Below are 24,279 nucleotides of genomic sequence, written 5' to 3'. Positions count from 1 at the left end.
TGTTTAGTGCTATAAATTTCCCCTTTAGCAGCATCCCATTATTTCTGATACACTGTGTTTTCATATTCACTCAGTACAAAATACTTTCTGATTTCTCTTATGATTTTTTTTCTGTAGCCCATGGATTATTTAGATGTGGGTTATTAGCTTCCTTGGTACTTGGGGATTTTCCAGAGATCTATTATTGATTCTACTTTAATTCCATTTTGATCAAAGAATATACCCTGCAAGGCTTGAAGTCTTCCAAATTTATTGAGACTTGTCTTATGACCCAGAATATGGCCTATCTTGAAATGTTCTATGCACATTTGAAAAGAATGTATATCTTGTTTCAGTTAAATGGGATGTTCCACAGATGTCAGTGAAAACATTGATGTGTTGTTCAAGTCTTCTATAACTTATTGACTTCCTGCATGTTTATTCTATCAATTATTGATATGTTCAATCAATTATTGAGAGAGAAGTATTAAAGTTTGACTATAATTATGAAAAATGTGCCTATTTTTCCTCCTAAAGTTACATCAGTTTTTTAAAATATTTTTATTATCTATCTATTATTTTTATTGATTTCAGAGAGGAAGGGAGAAGGCGAGAGAGAGAGAAGCATCAATGATGAGAGAGAACTACTGATCAGCTGCCTCCTGCACACCCCCTACTGGGGATTGAGCCCACTACCTGGGCATGTGCTTCTGACTGGAATTGAATCTGGGACCCTTCAGTCCGCAGTGGATGCTCTATCCACTGAGCCAAACTGGCTAGGGCTATATCAGGTTTTACTTTAAAAATTCAAAGCTATGTTTATTGGGTACATAAACATTTAGGATTGCTATGTCCTCCTGAGGGATTGAGCACTTTATCATTGTGAAATGATCTTCTTTATCTCTGGTAATATTCTTTGCTCTGAAATCTACTTTGATTAATATTAACAGAGCTGTTCCAATCCAGATTTCTTTTGACTAGTGTTTGCATGGTTTAACTTCTTCCATCATTTTACTTTTAACCTATTTGTTATTATAGCTCAAATGCATTTCTTGTAGGTAGTTTATATTTGGGTCTCCCTTTTTCACAGTATCTGATGGCCTCTGCCTTTTAATGGGCTTTAGACCGTACACATTTAATGTGATTACTGATAACTTGTTAGGTTTAAATTTACCATCTTACTACTAGTTTCTATTTTCCCATTTGTTCTTTCCCCTTTTCCCTCTTACTGTTTTTTCCATGAGTAACTGAGAACTATCATATGATTCTGTTTTATCGCTTTGGTTGGCTTAGAAGTTCTAACATTTTGATTTGTTATTGTATTGGTTGTGTTAGAGCTAGTAGTATATATCTTTAACTTATAGTCTTCCTTCAAGTGATATTATACCACTTTATGTATAGCATAAGAACCTGACAATATAATACCTCCATTTCTCTCTACCTCTTGGCATTTATACTATTATTGTCATACATATAAATTTTACATATATAGTGTTATGAACATCATGCTTTGTCATTATTTTTAGTTAAACAGCCAGTTGTCTTTTAAAGAAATTTAAATAATAAAGATCGTATACAGTTGACCTTTAAAAAAATGGGTTTAAACTGCATGTGTCCACATATATATGTGGAATTTTTTCAATAAATACAGTCAGCCCTCCATATCTATGGGTTTTATTTACATCTATGGAGGCAACCAGCCACTAGTCAAAAGAGTATTTTTGATCTGCAAGCTTATTCATTGTTCTATCCCATTTTATATAAGGGACTTGAGTACCTGCAGATTTTGGTATCATCAGGTAAGTCCTGCAATCAATACCCCTGTGAATATCTAGGGCTGACTGCAGTTCTTATGAAATTCTTATCATGTTTGGTGCTCTTTCTTCATTCTTTTGTGCAGATTCTTATTTTCCTTTGACATCACTTCCTTTTTCCTGAAGGATTACCTTTAACATTTCTTTCAGCGTAGGTCAATGAATGACAAATTCTTTCAGAATTTGTATGTCTGGAAAAATTTTTATTTCACTTCTATTTTTGAAGATACTTATACCGGGTCTAGAATTCTATGTTGGCACTTTTGTTTTTTCAGTAAAGATGTTGTTCCACTGATATCAGATCTATCTACCATTTCATGAATTTACTCTGTGTCTAGTCTACCCACTAATTTTTTTATACCTAAAAGTTCTACCTATTTTTTTATAGGCTTATAATTTCTTTCTGGTTTCTCTACCTTCTCTGATTTTTAAAAGTCTTTTAAAAGATGAAATGGTCTCCTTCAGATTGTTGATCATTATTTAAGATTAGAGGCCCAGTACACAAAATTTCGTGCAATGGGGGAGGGTGGGTAGGGTCCCTCAGCCTAGCCTGCATCCTTTCACAGTCTGGTAACTCTCAGAGGATGCTCCCGTGTGAGGAGCAGGCCTAAGCTGTAGTCGGACATCCTTAGTGCTGCCGTGGAGGCGGTAGAGGCTCCCACTCGCCAGCCATCAGCCTGGCTTGTGGCTGACAGGAGCTCCCCCTGCGGGAGCGCACTGACCACCAGGGGGCAACTCCTGCATTGAGTGTCTGCCCCCTGGTGGTCAGTGCACATCATCACGACTGGTTGTTCCAGTGACCAGTTGTTCCGCTATTTGGTCAATTTGCATATTACCCTTTTATTATATAGGATTCTTGGCACAATTTTTATGTTAAATTCTTAATTTAGAGCTCCTAGCACCACATGATTGCTTTAAATTTGTACTCTAAATCCAAAAACATTTTATAAAGTTACATATAACAGTGTCTTAATTTATGGTGTATAACATAATAATTTGACATACAGTCAAACTTCAGTTCTTAAACATATCCCATCTTGAACAATTCAGTTCTTGACCAAGTTGTTCACAGAAAAAATGTCTGGTTGTTGAACCATGCTTCAGCTATTGACCTGACAACCCTTCCATTCATGCTGACACATGACAAAAAGTATTTCTCAGTTCACAAAGGAGAGAATTCCAAAGTCAGTTTATCTACAGAGTCAGTTTACCTCCTGTTGTTAACATCTCAGGAAACTGTGCTGTGAATATTTTTGTGGGTTTTTTGTTTTTGCTTTTGTTGCTGGTGAAATGGACAATTAGCACAATTTTAAAACATAAAGAGACAATCAAGAGTGCTAATGTTGCTAAGAGTGTGAAAGAAACAATGATCACAGGCAATTGAAGAGACAGAAAAACTGTTGTTGATTTGGATAAATGAAAAGCAGTTAGGTGACAGCATTTTAAAGGCAGTGATATGTGAAAAAACAAAGATGCTGCATACTGACATCCTGAAAGATACCCCTGCAATGAATGCTGAAAGTGATTCCTTTAAGGCTACAAGGGATGGTTCCCTAAATTAAACAAAAGAAGTGTTTGTTTATAGTTTAAACAGTACATTGGACATGTACTGTACATAAAAAAGGTTAAAACAAGGAATGATGTGGGGGTCTGGAACAGATTAATTCCATTTACATTCTTTCTAATGGGGAAAAATGATTCAGTTTTCAAACCAATTGCTTCTTGAACAGCATTCTGGAATTAATTAAATTCGAGAACCGAGGTTCCACTGTACGAATATATTGTGAAATGATTACCACACTAAATTTAGTTAACATCTATCACCTCACATAATTACACTTTTTTTTCTTATAAGAACTTTTAAGATCAGAAGTTTTTTTACCTTAAAAGTTGAAATTTTGATTTTTCATGGGAAACTTTCCCCCTCTATCCAGATTTGAGATGGGGAATAAATTTCCCTTTAATTTCATGGGGTTATTTCCTTTTATGGATTTCAGCTTTATGGGAAAATCTCGGTTATAATTTTCTATCTCACTCAGGCCCTAGGCCTCATCTCTTGTCCCTCACTGAACATTCATACAAAAGCTTCAAGCTATTTGGGGCTCTTTTCATCTCCCCAGGACATCTGCAATGTCAGGTCATACGTATATCACTCTGAGCTTCGTGTTTCTCTGTGCTTCTAGAACATGGAATTCTTTGTTTTGTTTATCTCATGAGCAGTGCACTAAAAAGAGCAACAGGCCCTAGCCGGTTTGCCTCAGTGGTTGGAGTGTTGGCCCTCTGACTTAAGGGTCCCAGGTTCAATTCTGATCAAGGGCATGTACCTTGGTTGCAGGCTTGATCCCCAGGCCCTGTTGGGGCATGTGTGGGAGGCAACCAATGGATTTGTTTCTCTAACATCTATGTTTTTCTCTGTGTCTCCCTCCCTTCTACTCTGTCTAAAAATCAATGGAAAAAAATCCTTGGGTGAGGATTAACCAAAGGAAAAAAAAAGCACAACAAAACGTGTCATTTTACCATTTCTCTAGGTGTTTGTGGTGAAAGGGTCTCTTTAGTGATCTAGTTGTCAATTTTTTTTATAACCCCTTGTAAACAAAATGGAAATAAGCTATCTTTTGATATAGTTAGATGTATATAAAACAAGTTGGATATAGGAGATCCAAAGAATAATGGCCTATGACAAGTGGTTTTTAGTGATATACTCATCATTTGTGCATCTTTGCGGCCAATCACTATTTTTAACAAAGACTTAGGGATGATATATTTCATGATTATATGTTTAGAAAAATACAAAACTAAGTGAGAGTTAAATGACAACCAGGATTTCAAAATATCTTAGTAGGCTAAGATGATGGACTAAATAAAACGAGATGAATAACAGAATGTGAAGTTAAGCATTTAAGCTAAAAATAAACAAAAAACAACAAAATCCCCAGAGGAAACAGCTTCAAAAGTACAGGAGATGCAGCCTGATAACAACTCAAGTGAGAACTTTTGAGGGGATGACTTGACTGCTCCACATGAGCTCACAGTGTAAAGTGGCTGCCACCCTTGATATTAGAAGAACAATGCCCAGGAGAGGAAGAAAATATGACTTTATACTTATCACATTATATGTGTGTATTAGTTATCTACTGTGCAACAAATTATACCCCAAAACTTAGTGGCTTAAAACAGTAAATATTTCTCATTTCGGGAGAATTTCTGTGGCTCAGAAGTCTTGGTGCCTCTGCTGAAAGGTCTCTCACAGAATGGAATCAAGATGTGGGCTGTGCTCTCATCTGAAAGCCTGATAAAGAAGGAGCCGATTGTAAGCCCTCTCACACAACTGTAGACATTCCTCACCGGCTGCTAAACCGAGGGCTTCATTCCTTCCTGATTGCCGGCACGGCCTCCCCTCAGTCCCTTACCACCTGGGCTTCTCCTCAAAGCAGCTCACAACACGGCAGCTGGCTTCCATCAGGACAGGGAAGCAAGAGAGCAGGAGAGGACAAGCAAGACGGAGGCCCAGTTTTTTAATAATTTAATCTCAGAAGTAATATTCAATTCTTGCTGCATTTTAGCTCCAGCCTACACTCAAGGAGAGGGGCATGAATACCATGAGGCAAAGATCATTAGGACACATCTTAGAGACTGCATACCACAAAGTGTCACTTTTTAAAAAAATGGTCCCAATAGTAGTGGTTCTCAATCTGTGGGTCGCGACCCCTTTTGGGGTCGAACGACCCTTTCACAGGGGTCACCTAAGACCATCTATACTTTAATTATATTCCATTTGTAACAATGAAAATACATCCTGCATATCAGATATTTACATTACGATTCATAACAGTAGCAAAATTACAGTTATGAAGTAGCAACGAAAAGAATTTTATGGTCGGGGGTCACCACAACATGAGGAACTGTATTAAAGGGTCGTGGCATTAGGAAGGTTGAGAACCACTGCAATAGTACAACATGATATCCCAAGATTTGTGACCAAAATAAAAAAAAAATTTTTTTAAAGAACAAAAACTCAGGTCATGTAAAAAAAAAATATATAAATTGCTTAGGCTAGAAGAGAGAAGAAAAAAAAAGAGGAATGAACAGGGGTTGGAATTTTCATTGCTCTTTTAAGAGAGAGTATGCTTAGTTTTTGAAGCTCTAATAGGCTGAGCAAAGACCTATAGGGGAATATTCTAGCACTTATACTTAACATTATTATTTTTATAGGAGTTTATTTGAGCCAAACTGACAACATATGCCAGGGAGCAAGATCTCAAATGTTCCCTTATATCATATAACATTTCAATGGTCTGTTTACCTGTTTGTATCCTCCACATGATTATAAACTATTATAGGCAGATAGTACATATGTCTTGTTCACTATTATAATCCTCAGTTATTGGAACAATGACTGATACTCAATAAATACTTGATAAGTGATTAACAAGTATTTGATAAGTGATATGTGAAAAGATTAAAAAATAAATCTATAGGGAAATAAATTTTGGTTCAAAATATAAAACTAAAGAATGTAATTCATAGCATTTTCCCAAATCAGGATGGGTTGCTATGTCTCTGGAGGTATTAGAGGAAATGCTAGATAACCATGCAGGATGAACGAGATCAAGAGATTTGGATGAAATGACCTCTAAGTGTTAAAAGGTCCACCTCCTCCCCTATCCGGTTTGGCTCAGTGGATAGAGCATCGGCCTGCGGACTGAAGGGCCCTAGGTTCGATTCCGTTCAAGGGCATGTACCTTGGTTGCAGGCACATCCCCAGTAGGGGGTGTGCAGGAGGCAGCTGATAGATATTTCTAACTCTCTATCCCTCTCCCTTCCTCTCTGTAAAAAAATCAACAAAATATATTTTTTTAAATGGCCCACCTCTAATGTTCTGATGATCCCATGACATTGTTGGTCTGGATAATCCTTAGCAAAAATTATTCCTGATCCATAGGACAGAAATGGCCTGTGGTACACTATCAATGTTGAAGATACAATATAACCACAATCTGCTCCCTTATATAGTACAGACACTCGGAGCCTTTAAAACATTTAACCAAAAAAGAAATGAGCCTTATGTAAAGCAGCTCACTCTAACACTGGCCCCGCTCCCCATGCCTGCTGCACTGTTAGGAGGAAACCAAAGGACAAAGGCTGTGGGTTCTGGAGTCACAATGACCAGGTCAGGCCCTGCACTTTACCAGCTAAAGGACCACAGTCAAGTCGCCTTTAGGCCTCAGCATCTTACTTCTAAAACTGGGATAACATTAACTTCAAATTGCTAAAGTTTTGTTCCCCCTGACTATATTAAAGTAAAGCCTCTCTTGTGGCAGTGGAAGCCATCAAGAAACATTTCAAAGTCCAGGTAAATGAAAGCACTGCTCTCATTCCTACCTTGATAGTTTTTCACAGGAGTCATCTTGTTATAATCTTCTGATAAAATAAATTCCTACAAAAAAGAAGAAAAATATTAAGCAAAAGGAAAATTTTTAAGTGAATAAATATATTTCGGTAAAACCAGATTGTATAAAGCAAATATCATCATAAAATTACATCTAATTCTATTTTATATTTTAGTATTTTGCCAATCAACTCAGCATTTTTGTACCTCTTTAAAGGTGATGCTCATAACTGTGACTCATACATGAGACTCAGTGCAATATCATAATTTTTACCTTATTAACTATGAAGTTGATCTTTTGAGTATGCATGTAAAGAAAACTGGATCAAGTTTAGAGTCATGATACTGATAAATTCTGAGATAAACCTGATGCAAGTTATTTTTCTTTCAATAGTGCTATAGCTGACAATTTGCAAGGCTGTGGCCAGTGTACAAATAAATGTCAATCCTCTAACAGAGAAATAAATAGTTTAAAGATTTTATTTCTAATATCGATACTATTTCCCCTTATGAGCTTCTCAAGGCTGCATCTTACTCATTCCTGCATCCCCAGGGCACCTGGCACAGAGCCTCGGCACAGTAGATAATCAATAATACTGATTAAATGAATACGTGAAAGGCATTTCCCACTTTGATGAGATTAATTTGAATGTCAAATTTACTCAAAGTAAATTTCTACAAGACACATATATACTCTTTGTGGGGGATACATAAAAGAGAGTGTGTGTTGCACCTATTCATTCACCTCATTTCGTCTCATCAGGTAGACATTTTGTCATCTCATGTCATCACGAGAAGAAGGGTGAGTACAGTACAATAAGAGATTTTGAGAACACATTCAGACAATTTTCACTACAGTATTGTTATAGTTGTTCTATTTTCTTATTAGTTATTAGTGTTAATCTTTCTGTGCCTAATTTATAAATTCAATTTTTTCATAGGTATGTATGCACAGGAAAAAATATAGTATACACAGGTTTGTACTATCAGTGGTTTCTGGCATTCACAGCGGGTTTTGCAGCATATCCTCTGCAGATAAGGAAGGAATACTGTATTACAGAAACATTCATATGTTGGTTTTCCCTTTAAATTAAGAGTTATTTAGAAAAAATTCTTATTTATAAGCAGTTATATTTATGGTTATCTTTTGTAGCTAATTTCTAGTGTTACTGGCTTATATTGAGAAAGCATTTTTATTTTTTAAAATGTAGTAAGATTGTATTAATGGTCAAGATATTAATGATTTTAAAAATGTTCTGTAGATATGAGAAAAGTGCTTTTTATCCAAAGTTCATGATCTATTTGTATATCTATTTAACGAAACTTGATGATACTTTTCAAATATTCAATATTTTTACTAATTTGTCTACTTGAATTTCAATTTCAGGAAGATATATAAAAAAATGGGCTTTATTTTTAGTGTTTATTCTGATTATAAAAGTAATATGCTTGTTGTCGAGAAACAAAAGCTATGAAACAATCAAGAAGGAAATTTAAATCGTCTATAACTCTACCAATGATAATTGCTGTTAATATATTGATTATTTTGCCTTTCAATTTTTTCCCTTGCAGACATTAAAACACGTTAAATTGCAATAGTGGTACTATTGATGTTGTTTTGTAGCTCTCCATTTTAACTTAACATTATCACATAAACATTTTTGGTCATTAAACATTCTTTGAAAACAAACGTAAGGGCTACATAATATTCCATTGGGTTGCTATGTGAGATTTTGCCTAATTAGTCCCCGATTATTATATTTCTAAGACACCAGTTATTATAATCTGTGTTTCATTATTTTCTTTGAATGGTTTCTAGAAATGGAATTATTGATATTAAAGGTACAACTACTTCTAAAGCTCTAGCTGCACATTACCAATAATTTTTCTAAATAGTTTGTGTGCCTGCTAATGTTTTGGCAAATCAAGATGGCAGTGTAGGAGTTGACAGCCCAGTTCTCCATGATCCTGGAAGTGCAGGAGTACCTGAACCTCAAGGTGCTCTACAAAACACTGAACAAATGCTTTCGAGCTGCTCAGAAAAACATCGACAGTAAGACAAGCCACGTCACCATGGTGGTGGCTGAGCTGGAGCTGACCCTGAGCAGCTGTCCTAGCATGGACTTTGTGGTCAGCCTTCTGGATGGCGTGGTGGAGAAGCCCAGCATCCTCAAGAGGAAGGTGGTGGAGTCCATTCAGGCCGAGAACAAGAGCGCCAAGCTGTGCAAATGCAAGACTGAGCACCTCAAGGAGCACAGCAGTGACCAGCCGGCAGCGGCCAGCCTGTGGAAGCGGAAGCGCTTGGGCCGCCTGATGGTTGAAGCACCCGCTGCACTCTCTTCGGTTACTACAACCGGGCGGCAGAGCAGAATGGAGGACTTAATGAACATTTAGATGTTTCTGAGGCCAAAGAAGTGGAGGAGTCTCTAGAGAGGCTAGAGATCGCCACCTGCCGGGCCTGATGGCACAAGTCCTGGCTGCTCAACATGAAGAGTTGCCTGGAGTTCAGCTTAAGGATTCAGAAGTTCATTGAACTCACTCAGCAGAAAAAGAGACTGGACGCCGTGAGGCACGCATGGAAGCACTTCGGTCAGGCCGAAGGGAGCCAGCTGGACAAGGCCGCCGGTCATGGGCATGCTGGCCTTTCCACCATACACGCACATCTCCCTCGACAAGGACCTGCTAGAGACCCAGCCAGGTGGAGGATGCTGACCCAGCAGTTCCAAAAGGACAACTACCGGCTGCACCAGCTGGGGAACAACTCTGCTCACCCTCACCCTGCAGGCCGGCCTCGTGGCCATAAAGACTCCCCAGTGCTATAAGGAGGACGGCAGCTCCAAGAGCCCTGACTGGCCGTGTGCAGCCGCTCCCTGAACAAGCTGGCGCAGCCCCTGCACATGGCCCACTGCGCCAACTCCTGCCTGGTCTGCAAGATCTTGGGCGACATGATGAACGAGAACAACTCGCCCATCATGCTGCCCAACGGCTACGTCTGGCTACGTCTGGCTACGTCTATGGCTACAACTCTTTGCTCTCTATCTGTCAAGATGATACAGTTATCTGCCCCAGAACCAAAGAGATCTTCCACTTCTTACAAACTGAGAAAGTGTACATCATGGAGGCCTGGCCTGGCCTGCGCCCCTGCCTGCCATGGTGTTTGTTTCTTGCGACCGATCCATGAGCAAGGACAGACACTTAGGAGCAGAGGAAGGAAGAGGTACAGCCTGTACTTGGGAACCACATTTGGATCTTAGGACTTGGTAAAGGGAGTCGATTAGCTGATGCTTCTGGGAAGGACCCGTACCTTCCAGAGACTTGAGACCCACTGGACACCAGGAAGACTCCAAGACATTTCAGAAACAGTTTCCTCCCTCTTGCTAATGACCAGCCCTGGGATCAGGTGTGTCCTGCATATTTTTAAATTGCTATTATTTAGATAAAAATAGAATTTAAGAAATTTTAACACTCTAAAAAGTTTATTAGCCCAAAAATGCAATATAAAACCACAATGAGATATCACTTCACACCTGTCAGAATGGCTATCATAAATAAATCAACAAACAAGTGCTGGCAAGGATGTGAAGAAAAGGGAATCCTCATGTACTGTTAGTGGGAATGCAGACTGGTGCAGCCACTATGGAAAACAGTATAGAGTTTCCTCAAACAATTAAAAATGGAACTATCTTTTGACTAAGCGTTCCCACTTCTGGAAATATACCCAAGAAATGGATGGATAAAAAATCTGTGCTAGCCCTAGCAGGTTTGGCTCAGTGGATAAAGCATCTGCCTAGAAACTGAAGGGTTGGCCCCGAGTTTGAATCCGTCAAGGGCACATGCCTGGGTTGCAGGCTCGATCCCCAGTATATGGGGCATGCAGGAGGCAGCCGATTAATGATCCTCTCTCATCATTGATGTTTCTATCTCTCTCTCCCTTCCTTTCTGAAATCAATAATATATTTTTTAAAAGCTGTGCTGCATTTACATTAAAAAAAGCTGTACTACTTTACTGTCAAAAAAGGAAGAAAATCTTACCTTTTGTGACAGCATGAAATTATTATGCTAAGTGAAATAAGCCAGTCTGAGAAAGACAAATACCATACAATCTCACTTATACGTGGAATCTAATGAACAAAATAATTTAACAAATAAAATAGAAACAGAAGCATGGATACACAGAACAGACTAAGCTATCAGAGGGGAGAGGGGTTGGAGGACTGGGTGAAAAAAGATGAAGGGATTAAGCAAAACAATATATGTACAGGGGTTGGCAAAAGTAGGTTTAGAGTTATTCATATGGAAAATAATACAATAATTAATAAGCAATAATACAAGAATAAACTGTTTAGTGTCCTCACAACTGTAAACCTACTTTTGCCAACTTCTGTATATGACACAAACATGGACAACAGGGTGGTAGTAGGCAGAGGAAAGGGGTTGAGGGAGGTGGAAGTGGGCAAAGTGGGGATGGATGGAGTTGGAAAGAGACTTGACTATGGGTGGTGAGCACACGATGCAGTGTACAGATGATGTTTTACTGAATTGTACACTTGAAACCTATATGCCTTTATTAACCAATGTCACCCTGATAAATTCAATAAAAATATTGGTTAGAGCAAAAAATAATTCAATCATGAGGAGAGGGAGCAAAGAGGGGAAGGTGGGGGACACCAATATTGTCAACAATAAATTTAAAAATGATTCAATCCTTGTAGATATAAAATGTATTAACATAGAAGCTATACGCCTCCTAATTTCTCTTCTTAAAAATTATAGTATATGGTCATTATAATAATCTATTTTTAGTAACAAAAAAATCACATTTTAAGAATTTTGACTAGAATTGCACTAAATCTTTAAATTTAGAAATAATTGACATTTAAGTCTTTTATGTATAATTAGCAAATTCCTTCAACTAAGTTTCACATATTTCTTTTTAAGATCATTTTTAGTTTCTTATTAACTTCTATAAATGGAATTTTTTTTCTATTACTTGATAAACTTTGAGTAAAAAAGACAGATTTACAGGTGCTACTTTTGGACTAAAACTGAAAAATAGTGGTATCAATTCCTGGGAGAAACACTATGGACCCATTAAAAATCTTGTTTGTGACAGTTATAGGTAGGGTACTCAGTTACATAGGACATGTAACACAATCCAAAGACAGAATAAGGCACTATTCTGTTCTTAAGATTTAGAAGGAAAGACAGAAAGCATGTTTCAGATCAAATTAAGAAAAAAAGAAGAAAAGAAAAAAAATGGCAAGTCTGGTTAAGCTCCAATGTAAAGAGCTGTTACCAGTCAGAGTTTGGGGCTGGGGGTGGAATAAAGAAAAATGGAGTATACTATTAAGCTTCTTTGTACATTTGTCAATGCTTTTTCTATTGCTCCTGTCTCTGAATTTTTATGAAAACCAGGTCCTGCAGAATGAGTCTATCAGATGGTAATATTACTTTATTTGAGCAACAAACATCATACTGAAAAGTTGCTGGCATGCTCTGCCATTGAAGAATATACAAGGCCCATGCTTGTTTATACACATGCCATCTTCAACCCCCTTGTGTGTTTCACAAGAACAATTCTTTCCTATCTACACTAATAAAAGAGAAAAATGGTAATTGGCGTACGGCGATACCGTTTTCATTGGCTAATCAGGGCTATATGCAAATTAACTGCCAACTAAGATTGGCAGTTAACTGCCAACAAGATGGCGGTTAATTTGCATATGTAGGCACAATGCAGGGAGGCGAAAGGGAAAGCAGGAAGAAGCCCCCTGCCACTGACAGTGATCGGAAACCCAGGGGGGAGCTAAGAGCTGGGGGGCAGGGCAAAGGCGGCCCTGGGGCCATGATCGGAGAATCAGGCGCCTCTGCCGCCCTGGCCAGTGATAGCAGGAAGTAGGGGTGGAGCCAGCGATGGGAGCTGGGCACCGTCGAAGCTGGCAGTCCCAGGAGCTAGGGGTCCCTTGCCTGGGCCTAAAGCGAAGCCCACAATCGCGGCGCCCCCCGCTGCCACTGCGGGTCCCCGCTGCCTGGGCCGGACGCCTAGGCCAGAGGCGTTAGGCCTGGGCAGGGGCGGAGCCTGCAACCACGGGGAGCAGGGGGTCCTCTGCCAAGGCCTGACACCTCTGCCGGAGGCCTCAGGCCTGGTCAAGGGGCCGATCCGGTGATTGGTGATCGGAGGGTGATGAGGGTCAACTCCTCTGGCCGAGGCATCAGGCCTGGGTGGGGGGCGGAGCCGGGGATTGGGGGGATATGATGGTCCCCTTGCCCAGGCCTGAAGCCTGGGTCAGAGGCGTCAGGCTTGGGTGGGGGGTGGAGCAAGCGATCAGAGGGAGATGGGGGTCCCCTGCCCAGGCATGATTCCTGGGCCAGAGGCCTCAGGCCTGGGCGGGGGCCAGAGCCAGTGATTGGGGGGAGATGGGGGTCCCCTGTCCAAGCCTGACACCTCTGGCGGAGGCGTCAGGCCTGGGCAAGGGGCCGATCAGGCGATTGGAGGGTGATGGGGGTCAACGCCTGAGGGCTCCCAGTATGTGAGAGGGGGCAGGCTGGGCTGAGGGACACTCCCCCCCACACACACACACCCCCAGTGCACGAATTTCGTGCACCGGGCCCCTAGTTGGTTTATAAAACTATATCTGTCAAGTAGATACCACAGCTCTTGTCTGGTATCAGAGGTCATCTTAACTGAGTCAGATTGATACTCAGCTTTTTCTCAGTCTAAGTAAGAAGTTGAAAGGCAGTACTCCATGTTTCCACTCAAATGAAAGGTATGGATTTCTTTTCTAGTCATCCTTAGACTCCAACCCATCACAAGCTCCCAGAGATGTCCTAGATTATTCTGTGAAACTCGGGAAGTAATGGAACAGAAGACTAGGGTACATAGTACTGTGGTGTAGCTCTGTTTGGATCCAGGGAACCAGGCAAGAACCAGGAGCACAGTAAGGCCCAGGGGCACAGAGCAGCCCCCACCTGGGCCAAGTTTCAATTAGTTTCTTTTCTTTTTTTCTTTCTTTCTTTTTGTTTCTTTCTTATACTTTCTTTCTTTTCCTTCCTTCTATTCTTCCTCCCTCCCTTCCTCCCTCCTCCCTCCTTCCCTCCCTCCCTCCCTCCCTTCCTTCCTCCCTTTCCTTCCCTTCCTTCTTCCTTTCTTTCCTTTCCTTCCTTCCTCCTTCTCCCTCTCCCTCTCCCTCCCCCTCCCCCTCCCTTTCCCTTCCTTTGTCTGTGTCCACCAATCTGTTCCCCTCTTTCTCTTTTCAAAGTAATATTCAACCATTGCAAAATATAAGAACTTTTAAACAATCCTATATAATAAAAGCCTAATGTGCTAAGTGTCCAGTCATCTGTTCAACCAATCAAAGGGTAATGTGCTAATGATATGCTAAGGACATTTAACCACTCGCTATAATGTGCACTGATCACCAGGGGGCAGAGAGTCGACCGGTCAATCAGTCACTATGACATTCACTGACCACCAGGGGGAAGACGCTCCAACTGGTAGGCGGTAGGTTAGCTTGCTGCTGGGGGTCCAGCTGATCAGGACTGAGCAAGATGGGCCAGACACGCCCTGGAGCCTTCCCGCGGTCCCTCCCTAGATGGCCAACCACCCTGCATCCCTCCCTGGACCCAATCATGCACCAGTGGGGTCCCTTGTTCTGGCCTGTGCCCTCTTGTAATTCAGGACCCCTCGGGGGATGTTGGAGAGCCAGTTGCAGCCCGATCTCACAGGCCAGGCAGATGGACCCCACTGGTGCACGAATTCGTGCACCGGGCCTCTAGTCAACAATAATTAAATTAAAAGGCAATGAGCTTGACTCCTCTGCTATCCCCATGGTTACCTTGACTCTCCACTCTGAGTTTACAATAAAGGAATGCTGCTACACAGTTCTAAGCAAGGTCCACCTGCTCACCTATTAAGGTTCAATGAAATAGATCCTAAAGAATTCTAATAATAGAACCATGATACCTTACACTTAAAGAGTGATTTCAATTTCTTGCTCTAGTTGAAAGTTTGCCAATGATCTCTTATTGCTTAAAATATAACACTACTTTGGGGAATAAAAATATAATTTAAATTAGATTATTAACTACTGATTATTTGTCATATTTGTTACATATCAGAGCATATAAATTGATTTAATACTTGATAAACCCAAGTTTTATGAAGAAAACTAAATTAGAGTCTCTATATAGGTTTTCCTCTCCTCTCAGAAAAAAAGTACATCACAAACCAATCAGCAAGTTATACAAAAACTAAACAGGACCTCTTAATTCAGCCAAAATACAATAAAGAATGAAGGAAGGAACATTGTCATCTGCTTAACTGCCCAGCAAAAGTATTCAGGTACTTTTACATGTGTGCCTACGCAAAGCCATAAACTGAAGAGAGGAGATACAAACATAAAAAGTTTCATAAACTCAAAGGTCCTACATTTCTGCGTGGGAACAGAGGTCATCTTTCTTCATCTGCCTCCATAAAAGAAACTGATCTAAAGCCAAAATCTTTTTGAGAGGTGCTATATTGGTAAATTGCTCATTTTACATTTCCATATAAATCCATTTCTGATGTGCTTTAAAATGTTCAGGATATTGCCAAATATATTGCTTAGTGTCTCGATCATTAATTTACATGAGGGTGATTGATTGTTTTAATTAATTGTGGTAAAAATAGATAACATTAAATTATCATCTTAATCATTTTTAAGTATATAGTTCAGTAGTGTTAAGTATATACACATTGTTGTGATGTTTTCATCTTACAAAACAAACTCTATACCCACTAAACACTAATACCCCCTCACCCCCCAGCCCTTGGCAATCACCTTTCTAGTTTTTGTTTCTATGATTTTAACTATTTTAGATACTGCTTCTGAGTGGAATCATACACTATTTATCCTTTTGTGACTGGCACATTTCACTTAGCAAAATGTCCTTGAGGTTCATCACTATTGAAGCATGTGACAGGATTTCTTTCTTGTTTAAGACTGCACAATATTCCATTATATACACATACCACATTTTTTCTAGCCATTCTTCTGACAATGGAAACTTGGGTTGCTTTCACCTCTTGGCTATTTGTATAATGTTACAATGAACATGAATGTGAAAATCTCTCTTCCAGATCCTGCTTTGAATTCTTTGGGGTATATACTCATAGGTGGTATTACTGGATCACATGGTAATTTTATTTTTAATATTTAATACTTAAGAGGTTGATTGATTTTAAATTTAGTGTTAGAAAACTATTACTCCCTTTAAAATTGCTTTCTTTTTATTTTTTAAAATATATTTTTATTGATTTTAGAGAGGAAGGAGAGGGAGAGATAGAAACATCAATGATGACAGAGAACCATTGATCGCTGCCTCCTGCATGCCATACACTGGGGATCAAGCCTGCAACCTGGGCATATGCCCTGGTTGGGAATCGGAACTGTGACCTCCTGGTTCATACATAGGTTGATGCTCAACCACTGAGTCACACTGGCTGGGAGCTGCTTTCTTTTTGTTATACAGTTTCATAATTAACTGGGTCTCCTTTTTGCCTTGGCTACCAGGTAATTCAGAATCAAAGTCTTAATCATACAACCTGTGCTAGACTTTATAATCTATACACTTGTACTATTCTAGGTTTCACTCAGGCTCTTTTGGTTGTCAGGAAATCAAACCAGTGAAGAAGAGAGGGTTTATTGTAAAGAGACAGAGACCATACGAGAGAGCTACTGGCCACTAAGCTGCACTCACCACCCTCTTTCTCTCTTGCAGGCTCAGGGCCTCTCTCCTTGCATCTCAGTATTTTTCTCCAAATGCAATCTATTATCCTTTCTCAACCAACTAGTCTTTTCTGAAGACTCAACTTCTGTTTCCTCACAACTGGAGCTTGCTTGTAGCCATCTCAGTCTCTCTCTCTAACATAACCTTTCAGCTTCATTTTCTAACCATTGGCTTTCTCTCTTAATATTTCCAGGTTCAAATTCAGGCAGGAATCTGACCAGCCTACACATCTTTTCTTGCAAGGACCCTGCTAGTCCATATGAGGCCCCTCGCCAGTCATTGGGTGAAGCATCCAATCTCAGTTCAACTAATACTAAAAGAAAATAGTCACAAGATATAAAACATGTCTACCTCCACTTTTTCATCAGGGCCTACAGAGGGCAGTTCTTTTACCATAGAAGAGGCTAAACCAGGGGTGGGCAAACTTTTTGACTCGAGGGCCACAATGGGTTCTTAAACTGGACCGGAGGGCCGGAACAAAAGCATGGATGGAGTGTTTGTGTGAACTAATAGAAATTCAAAGTAAACATCATTACATAAAAGGGTACGGTCTTTTTTTTCAATAGTTTTATTCATTTCAAACGGGCCGGATCCGGCCCGCGGGCAGTAGTTTGCCCACGGCTGGGCTAAACAGAGGAAGACATCATGTGTAACATATCTGGTCCATCTTTACATGACCATGACAAGAGAACACACACACACACACACACACACACACACACATATTTTCCCTGGCCTTGTCTCCAATTTTTATGTTCACTTTTATTTTTATTATGTATATTCTTGCAAGCTTGTGTGATAAGTTTCTGAAATCAGATGGAGCATAATAAACAAATCAAATAAACTTACTTCTACATTTTACAGAAGTTGACCCTATTTTGAAGGCTATTTTATACTATAAAATTGCAGTGTTTCAAAATTATTGAGAAATTTAGAATTTTGAAAAGAAATTCCAGAAAAGTAATGACTTCAGCTCAAATATTTAAATGGAGGTAAATACCTTTATATCCTAATCCTTTTATAGATGTGAAAAGGCTGAGACTGGAATTTGCACCTCCTGTTTTGTTTTGTTTGTTTGTTTAAATCAGCAGTTCTCCAACTTTTGGGTCTTTGGTTCCCTTTACTTTTAAAAATTATTGAAGAATCCCATAGTGATGCGTTGTAATAACCTGGTTATTATTTAACAGGAAAGGCATGAAAGGGGGGACCAGATAAGAGAGGCATGCCCTTGATACAGCTTTTCGAAAAAGCCGCATTTAACACTCTCCAAGTCTGTTTCCTGCTGATTGATGGGAGAAGGGACTAGACCAGCGGTTCTCAACCTGTGGGTCGCGACCCCTTTGGCGGTCGAATGACCCTTTCACAGGGGTCACCTAAGACCATCCTGCATATCAGATATTTACATTACGATTCATAACAGTAGCAACATTACAGTTATGAAGTAGCAACGAAAATAATTTTATGGTTGGGTCACAACATGAGGAACTGTATTTAAAGGGCCAGAAGGTTGAGAACCACTGGACTAGACAAAGGCAGTTTAGACACATATCCAGTAAGGTCTGAGTGATGTGGGAAAATGCTTGCTTATCAATCACACCTGGAAACAGGCATGGAAGCATAAGATCTAAATATATAATAACTTCTAAACAAAGAAGCCACTTTCTCTTGGCTCCCAGGGACCTGGCTCCTGGGACTCCTATTGCAGGGGCACACTCCCCTGCGGCCACATGGCTCATGGCCAGGTGGGGCTCCACACATGGACTACTAGACTTTAATCTGGCCTAAACACTGAACTACACCTGGCTGCAACATGGAGCCGAAACTCTGGACACTCGCCCTCTTTCTGGCTTTACTGACCTCCCCACTGCACCTTTCCCAGGACTGGTTTAAGTGGCAGGGGACTCTGGAACCTGAGAAATGTAACTCCACAAAAATAAAATAATTTTCCAGATCCCATCTTCCCATGAAATCTTAGAAATTCATTTTCTGAAGATATTGCAAGAGCCTCATTTCCACTCATGTCTGAGAAATCTGGCCCATTAATTCCTCCAGCATCAATAGGTTGCATTTAGTGATATTTATCATATTAAAAATTAAAACCAAGAAAATTAAAAAATATTAATCCATCAAAATAGTAATAACTTTATTACCTTACTATAAGTAACATTCATTATAAAGGAATATTTTAAAAAATAAAAAAAATAGGCAGAAAGTGGAATTGTTTTTCATTTTTGCAAATCTGATTAATAGAAGTAGACAGTTGGGTCTTCATTTCTACTTCTGTATTCCATCAGTACGTTTGTTAAAAAATGAGAGTACAAAGGGCAAATAATATGTTAATATTATGAAAATAGCTTTGACCTCACAGACAATACTTTGAGAATACTGGTTCAGTGACTGACCTGACTTTTTTTTTTTTTAATCTTTATTGCTGAGATTACAGATGTCCCTCTTTTTCCTCCCCATTCTCCCCTTCCACCTGGTTCCCTCCCCGCCCCAGGCCTTCACCATCCTATTGTCTGTGTCCATAGGTAATGCATATATGGATATAAAATCTTTGTTTAATCTCTTCCCGGCTCCCCACCCTCCTTCTCTCTGAGATCGTCAGTCTGTTCCATTTCCATGCTACTGATTCTATTTTATTCACCAGTTTATTGTGTTCATTATATTTCTTACTCGTTTATTTCAATTTTTAGATTCAATTGTTGATAGGTATTTGTTGCCATTTTTTTGGTTCATATTTTTTATCTTTTTCTTCTTCCTCTTCTTAAAGACTATCCTTCAACATTTCATATAATACTGGTTTGGTGGTGATGAACTAACTCCTTTAGCTTTTTTTGGGTGTGTCTGTTAAGCTCTTTATCTGACCTTCAATTCTAAATGATAGCTTTGCTGGGTAGAGTAATCTTGGTTGTAGATCCTTGCTATTCATCACTTTGAATATTTCTTGCCACTCCCTTCTGGCCTGCATAATTTCTGTTGAGAAATCAGCTGAGAGTCATTATGTGCATTCCCTTGTAGATAACTAATTGCTTTTCTCTTGCTGCTTTAAAGATTCTCTCTTTTTCTTTAACACTTAGAATTTTAATTATGATGTGTCTTGGTCTGGTCCTCTTTGGTTTCCTCTTGTTTAGGACTCTCTGTACTTCCTGGACTTATAAGTCTATTTCTTTCACCAGGTAGGGGAAGTTTTCCATTACTATTTCTTCAAATAGGTTTTCAATATCTTGGCCTCTCTCTTCTTCTGGCACCCTCATAATGCAAATATTGGTACACTTGAAGTTGTCCCAGAAGCTCCCTACATTATCCTCATATTTTTGGATTCTTATTTCTTTTTGCTCTTCTGGTTGGGTGTTTTTTGCTTCCTCATATTTCAAATCATTGATTTCTCAGAATTTTCTACTTTACTGTTGAAACCCTGTATATTATTCTTTATTTCAGTCAGTGTATGCTTAGTTTCTGACTGGTCTTTTTCCATGTGTTTGGCATTATCACTAAGAACCTTGAAAGTGATACTAAGTCCCTTGAGGTTTCTAGAAGATTCTTGAGTAACCTTATACTAGTAACTGTGATTTTGGACTCTGTATCCAGTAGTTTGCTTTCTTCCATTTCTTTCATTTGTGACATTTTTCTTTGTCTCTGCATTTTGGCTGCTTCCCTGTGTTTATTTCTATGTATTGGGGAGAGTTGCTATGTCTCCTTGAGTTGGTAGAGTGGCCTTGTGTAGTATGTGTTCTATAGGGCCCAGTGGCTCAGCCTCCTCAGTCACCTGAGGTGGACACACTTGGTGCACCCTTTTGTGGGCTGTGTGCACAGTCTTGTTGTAGTTGAGACTTGATTGCTGTTGGTGTCACTGGGAGGAATTGACCTCCAGGCCAATTGGCGGTGAGGATCAGCTGGGACTACAGTGGGAGAGCTGCTGTGCAGGAGACACCCCTATGGAGCAGGACTTGCTTCAGTGGTGCTTTGGTGCTCACTGAGTCTTCCCCTTGAGTCTGTTGTTTATGGATATGTAGAGTTGTAATCTGGTATGGTCTGACACTGACTACTGGGTACACTGACTCTTAGGTCTCTAGGCAGGTGCAAAGTCAGCCAACTGCCTGGGGCCACTCAGTAGGAGCTACAGAGAGATCTGCAGATTCTGCCTCTTTGTATTGGTTTGGAAGTTCCCAGATGAGGCCTTGCTATGAAGCAAGGCAGGCTGGTGCTGGTGCCAGATGTTAGGTCTTTTATTGATAGGTTTGTGGCCCCTTGATCCAGCTGCAGCTTATTTGAGATTTTCAAGGACAGGCCATTCATATGCAAAAGCCACTGCAGGCAGCTTGCATGGGGTTGTAAATTGGATGAGGTGGGGTCTTAGGGAATCACCAGGGTGGATCAAACAGAAGTGGCTGCCAGTCAGCCCTGTAACTGGGAGGTCCCAGCATAGGAGCAATGATGCCTGTGAGCACCTCCATCTGAGAGAAAGCCACCTCTCAGATGGCTTTCCTGCCCCCATGCCAGACAAATGTGTCCACCAGAGCCTTGCCCTGGTGCTGGAGCTCAGAGGAAGCAAGACCTTGTAAATTCAGTTTAGCAGCCTGTGTGTCACTGAGCTCCAATCCGCACTGGTTTTTAAAGCCCATAGTTATGGGGACTTTTTTTCCCAGCTCTGGAACCCTGGGCTGGGGGTCTGGTGTGGGGCTGGGACCCCTTGCTCCTCTGGGTGGCCTCCACAGAGACAATCTCCCTCCTGATTAAAAAACAGCCTGTTCCATGCCTCCACACCTCCTACCAGTCTCAGTGTGCTTTCTTTTTTACTTCTCTAGTTGTAGGACTTCTATTCAGCAGCTTTCCAGCAGTTATGGATGATGGCTGTTCTGTATTTTAGTTGTAATTTTGATGTGGTTGTGGGAGGCGGGTGACAAGTACAGGTGTTTACGTATGCCACCATCTTGGTTCTCTCTGATCTGACTTCTGGTTTTGACTAATCATTATTTCACATTCTGTTAATCTGCCTGCAGACTTCAGAGAATTATTCTTGTTTGTTTATAAATTATGAAAAGAGGCTTCAATGGCTACCAAACAATGGAACATTCTCTCCACCCAGGAACTAAGTGGGTTAAGTGCCTGTCAATGCCTAAGGACCCTAATTTTTTCTTTTCTTTACTATATATTTATTGAGTCCAGAGAGGGAGAGAGATAGAAACATCAATGATGAGAGAATCATTGATCAGCTGCCTCCTGCACATCCCCTACTGGGAATCGAGCATGCAACCCGGGCATGTGCCCTTGACCGGAATCAAACCTGGGACTGTTTAGTCTGCATGCTGACGCTCTATCTACTGAGCCAAACTAGCTAGGACTTTTTTAAATATTTTTATTGATTTCAGAGAGGAAGGGAGAGGGAGAGAGAGACAGAAACATCAATGATGAGAGAATCATTGATCGGTTGCCTCCTGCACGCCCACACCAGGGATTGAGCCTGCAACCTGAGCATGTGCCCTGACCGGGGATCAAACCGTGACCTCCTGGATCACAGGTGGATGCTCAACCACTGAGCAACACTGGCTGGGCGGGACCCTGATCTTTTCTGACCTCAGTATTTTAAGAAATGGGAAGAAGGAATGCTTTAGTTGCAAATCCCTAGCCTCAGCTCTGTACTTTGTAAGAAACCGCTAGTCAATTTCTAAGAAGACTGATGTGTCACAATACATGGAAGAATATGAAGCAAGAGAAGTGATAACTGAGGTTTGTGTAACAAGAACAGCTGTTAGCCTCTCTAGATTCAAAACACTGTGTACAAAAAACAAATTCAGGTTTACAAATTCTTTTGATAAATTCTCATTCAAACTCAGATTTATAAACAAAACACACAAATGCAACTTCAAGGTCTTGCAGCACATAATCTGTTCTCTCTCTAGGTTTGCCTGGATGCTTAACTTAAAGATTAACTGACATCATTTTTCTTTAATGAAGTGGTTCCCAAAGTGAGGCACATGCACCACAAGGGGCACAATTTGACTTTTAAGGGGAGTAATTTGAGAATGAATTATTAACAGTGAATTTTTTGCATTTCTTATGGTTCTAGGGGCCTCATATACAGTATATAAATATATATTGTGACATATTTATGCATTTCAGTTCTCTATTATGTTTTAAAACTTTATTTGCCATTTTTTCATATCAGTTGATATTATTATTACTATTTTTAGGCTTCAGTTCATGGATTTAAAAAAATATGTCTTTTTTTTCTTTTCAATGTTTCATTTTATTATTTTTTTAAAATTAAATCTTTATTGTTCAGATTATTACAGTTGTTCCTCTTTTCCCCCACATAGCTCCCCTCCACCCAGTTCCCACTCCACTCTCTGACCTTACCCCCTCCCCCACTGTCCTCATCCATAGGTGTACGATTTTTGTCCAGTCTCTTCCCGCACCCCTGACACCCCATTCCCGCCCGAGAATAATCAGTCCACTCCCTTTCTATGCCCCTGATTCTATTATAATCACCAGTTTATTCTGTTCATCAGATTTTTTATTCACTTGATTTTTAGATTCACTTGTTGATAGATGTGTATTTGTTGTTCATAATTTGTATCTTTACCTTTTTCTTCTTCTTCATCTTCTTAACACATTTCGTACCGCTCAGGAGTTTTCTCGTGTTTCGCGCGCCATCTGTTAAGGACAGCTCACGAGTGTTCTCGTTTTTCACGCCCATGGAAAAAGGAGCGAATCTAGATACTTATGTAAATTTTGTTTGGTCCCTCTTCATAGAGGAAAATGTTTTATGCAGTAACATACATTAAAAAAGTACTAGGAACCTTAATTGTTTAATTGTTTTTGTAAATAAAAATGTTATAATTATTGAAAAACAACACCTAAAGTGCATTATGATGATTTAAATAACGTGCAGTTTGCCCAAAAATGTGCGGTCCCTGTCGTATGTCTTAGAGATTTCTATGTGGTACGCAATGTGTTAAAGGATACCTTTCAGCATTTCATATAATACTGGTTTGATGGTGATGAACTCCTTTAGCTTTTTCTTATCTGTGAAGCTCTTTATCTGACCTTCAATTCTAAATGATAGCTTTGCTGAGTAAAGTAATCTTGGTTGTAGGTTCTTGCTATTTATCACTTTGAATATTTCTTGCCACTCCCTTCTGGCCTGCATAGTTTCTGTTGAGAAATCAGCTGACAGTCGTATGGGTATTCCCTTGTAGGTAACTGACGTTTTTTCTCTTGCTGCTTTTAAGATTCTCTCTTTGTCTTTTGCTCTTGGCATTTTAATTATGATGTGTCTTGGTGTGGTCCTCTTTGGATTCCTTTTGTTTGGGGTTCTCTGTGCTT

General features: G+C 39.9%; 1 protein-coding gene and 1 pseudogene across 2 annotated transcripts in view; one reads left to right on the top strand and one right to left on the bottom strand.

The window, feature by feature from the left end:
• The window catches only part of WDFY2 (WD repeat and FYVE domain containing 2), a 222,229-nt gene that overhangs the window by 54,093 nt on the left and 143,857 nt on the right, over positions 1-24,279 (bottom strand). Inside the window, exon 4 of the mRNA XM_081082818.1 lies at positions 7,176-7,230. Coding sequence (XP_080938944.1) covers positions 7,176-7,230 — 55 coding nt within the window. The remainder of the gene's footprint in view (positions 1-7,175; positions 7,231-24,279) is intronic.
• Positions 9,139-10,363, top strand: LOC308511821 (E3 ubiquitin-protein transferase MAEA-like; annotated as a pseudogene). Its single transcript has one exon. The product of its transcript is annotated as an E3 ubiquitin-protein transferase MAEA-like (transcript).

The sequence above is a fragment of the Myotis nattereri genome (genome assembly GCF_964212035.1).
Source record: "Myotis nattereri genome assembly, chromosome: 2".
Taxonomy (NCBI): Eukaryota; Metazoa; Chordata; class Mammalia; order Chiroptera; family Vespertilionidae; genus Myotis; species Myotis nattereri.
The sequence above is the reverse complement of the archived record's forward strand: the minus strand, read 5'-3'. Positions and strand labels throughout refer to the sequence as shown.